The sequence below is a fragment of the Rhagoletis zephyria genome, unplaced genomic scaffold (assembly GCF_001687245.7).
Source record: "Rhagoletis zephyria isolate East Lansing unplaced genomic scaffold, Rhagoletis_zephyria_1.1 Rzeph_scaffold_03753, whole genome shotgun sequence".
Taxonomy (NCBI): Eukaryota; Metazoa; Arthropoda; class Insecta; order Diptera; family Tephritidae; genus Rhagoletis; species Rhagoletis zephyria.
In genome coordinates, this window is record NW_016160836.1 from 42,513 (window position 1) to 46,187 (window position 3,675).

A 3,675-nucleotide genomic window follows, 5' to 3' on the forward strand; every position below is an offset into this window, starting at 1 on the left:
TATCTTGAACCGAGGACCTGTAAACTTATTTACAGATGGGTCGAAGCTGGATGGGAAGGTGGGCGGAGGTGTCTTCTGCGAAGAGCTCTCCATCAACCTGAAATTTAGGCTACCGGATCACTGTAGTGTTTTTCAGGCTGAGGTGGCCGCAATAAAAGAGGCTTCGTTTTGGTTGCTCTCTAGTGTAACATCTGTTAAAGAGGTAAATATCTATTCTGACAACCAGGCTGCCGTCAAGGCTCTTGGCTCCCTGACGGTGCGTTCGAAAACGGTGAGGGAGTGTTTGACTTCCCTGTCGACCGCGTCTAACTATTTTGCTATTAAGCTTATTTAGGTCCCAGGTCACAGCGAAATCGCTGGCAACTGCATGGCTGATGAGCTAGCAAGACAGGGAACCCTCGAGGAATTACTTTCGGATAGGGAGGGTCTGGGGGCTCCTCTGACCTCGTGTGGTCTGCTTCTGGACAGATGGGCGTTTAGTCGGCTCAGCGAGCGCTGGGCGAACACCTTGGGGTGCCGGGTGGCAAAGTCTTTCTGGCCACGGGTGGACCGGGGCGGTCTAGGGAGCTCTTGAGACTAAGCAAGCTGCATCTCTCACTATTGGAGGGAGTGCTTACTGGTCACTGTTTGATTGGTAACCATGCGGTAAGGCTGAGTGTCCCGGTAAGCGTGAGTGNCCAGCCTCCGTGCGTCATTTTCCCCCCCCCCTCTAAGGGCATCACAACGGATAGCTTAGTCGAGTCCAAGTGTGCCTCCACATGCGGAGGCAGCCCGCTTACCTAACCTAACCTAACACGGTACTATGTTTTACATGTGTATTACACCAGCTGTGCTTTCTTTACGAAAAAATTTAAATAACAGTATATTGCTTTACCTAACCTAATTATTTTTTTGAGTTCTGTAATAATTATTGAAATGTAACTTCACTTCTGGTTCCTCTGAGGTATCCTTCACAAGTAACAAGAATGAAAATTTATGTTTTTACCAACTTGCTTTTTGACCAAATGCGCTTATGGGTTTTTACAATTCTGGATTACTATACGTCCTCCAAGGTTTAGATAAAAATTATGTAAATACATTTAAACTGCATTATCGAATACTTATCAGTAGTACTGAAATCTACTTAAAAAAATTATAGCTCTCAATATTGTTAAAACATTATTCTTCATATGTTTGACGTGCTATAATGGTCACGTAAATTACAATTTGCGAATGGGAAGGCAAATGAATGCAAACAAAACCTACTTTAAATAAGTCCTCTTTACCCTCAATACACAGATTTAGTGTACAAAACTGTGCACAAAAGATGCACTCCATCAAAGTTCACGATAAATATATAAAAAAAACTAGGGAAAAAGGCGAAGATTTGAAGACTTCACTTTCACTTTCTTAAAATATTTACTTTGACAAATAAAATTCATTAGTAACATGTGGTAATCTGTACAAATCATTAAACTACCATTTACCACAATACCACGTTAGCTTCTCTAATATAATAACAAAAAATCAAAGCCGAAATATACTGCTCATAAGAACCTTTTTCTTAGGGTGCTGAAAAAATTCAATTTAAATGTCATTCACATCTGGTACCTGTAGGGTATCCCTTATAGGTATCAAGTGTCAAAATTATCATGCGCGAGTTTTCAAGAATCCGGACCATTGTGCGTCGGACAAGTCGGTTGCGAAGTAAGAAGAGCTGAAAAAGTTTTCAAATTTTTGCGCAGGTGCCAAACGAACTTCCCGCGTGTGTTCGGGGGCATGCTTGCTTGTGCTTTGCTTTGGGCATATTCTATTTTTAGCGCATTCTGGTGTGTGGGTACTCGGAAATTTTGGACCGGAGGCCTACACTATCTTAAATTTAAATGTTTACCATCGTGCGGAGTACAGTGGCTCGCCCGGTGTGTGTTTGCGGATCGCTTTATTTAGGGACCATTTGTTTTTTATAATTCATGTCAGTCGATGTTCAACTCTCACGCCGTGTAGAGCGCCTTACGGATTACGTTAGCATAGACTACTTGTGCTTGGAACGCAAATTTTAGTGCTCGCGCTATAAAAAGGCCAATTGCCTTCATTTTTGCCGATTTAATTAAACACTTTGTTGTATATAAGACAAATAATTAAAAAAGAAAAAAAGCTTTCTTAATATTGTACCCAAAAATGGGGAGCCCCCGGGTCGTGGCCCGCTCCAAGGTTCTTTTACCTTTGGACTGGGTAAAAACAAAAAACTTAATTCTAACTCTGAAGGTCCAAAATACCTTCTAATGTCTAGAGTCGATAGCGAGGAACATTCCCTTAAAAACGTGTCACCATTTTTGATTAAAAAAATTATATACTCAGTTTGTTCTGGTGAAGTTGACATGTGCAAAAGACTAAGAACGGAACGGAACGGTGTTAATAAAGACAAAAAACGCATCCCAAGCAACAAAACTCACTTGCCTCATATCTCTTTCACCCTCAATTAAAGTGGATGTAAGTGAACACAAGTCATTAAACTACTCCAAAAGTGTAGTTTACTCAAATGACTTGAGAGAACTAGCAATAGAAGTAATCGTTAATGAACAGAAATCACAAAACGTGATAAGCGCACAAAAAGTAATGAAAAAGCAAAACGGAGAACTATTAGAAACCGGTTTGGTTATCATAACCTTCTCCTCTCCCTATTTACCAGATGAACTTTCAATAGGCTATGAAAAAGTGAAAATACGCCCCTACGTTCCCTCACCCATGCGTTGTTATAACTGCCTTCGCTACGGGCATATAACAAATACATGTAAAAACGAAAAGATTTGCCCCACATGCTCTAGCCCCTTCCACCTTAATACCGAATTAGAACAAAAATGCACACAACAAAAAGCCTGCATCAACTGCGCCGACAGCATAAACGAAACAAACAGCTATGGTCCACTCGGCAAAACCTGTCCAGTCTTTATGAAGGAAAAGGAGATTCAAGCAATTGTAACATTAGAAAAAGTGGATCGGAAAAAAACCATAGCTACATATAAACAACGTCATCCTAACTCAGCTCCGTCTTATTCGTCAATAATTAGAAACAACACATCAAACGGTTTACAAAACAACACGAGCACACGGCACGAACAAAATCACTTTTCACCAACAGACAGCAACAACCATAATCAAAGAAACATTGTGAACTACTCTGAAGTATGCGAAGAAGCAGAAATTCAGCCACTAATTACCTCACCATCTCACTCATCCACTACCACTACACCATCTTCTAAACAAACAAATATCACCATTCTTCCGAGAAATATTTCCAACAAACTAAAGCAACAGATAAAGAAAAAACTGAATGCAAAAGCAGAAGCCCGTGCAAAGAAATCAAAGCAAAGCAATAAAAGCGGCGACTCAGAATTCTCTGAAACCATGTCACTAGATGAGGACACACATGAGTTAAACCTATAGCTTGTCTAAGTTATTGCCAACTAAATCCATTATAAATAATATATAAGGTTAATAGCATAAGAAAATTTGCTAAAATATTTATATATTTCCCTTCTCAAAAATCAACAATGAGTGGCCAAATAGCAATTATGCTTTCTCTTAGCTTCTACACAGCAACAATAGACTGCCGAAACCCTTCACTCTACTCACTTAAAACTCACTACTCAGACCAGTGTTGCCAGGTCTTCGGCATGAGAAAACGTCCCTCTTGGC

At 40.3% G+C, this 3,675-nt stretch overlaps 1 protein-coding gene across 1 annotated transcript; it reads left to right on the forward strand.

Annotated features, from left to right (window-relative positions):
* The first annotated feature begins 2,595 nt into the window (after window positions 1-2,595).
* On the forward strand, window positions 2,596-3,423 carry LOC108369588 (uncharacterized). The gene has a single exon (XM_017624723.1). The coding sequence runs from the start codon at window positions 2,596-2,598 to the stop codon at window positions 3,421-3,423; it is 828 nt and encodes a 275-aa protein (XP_017480212.1).
* The last annotated feature ends 252 nt before the right edge of the window (window positions 3,424-3,675 follow it).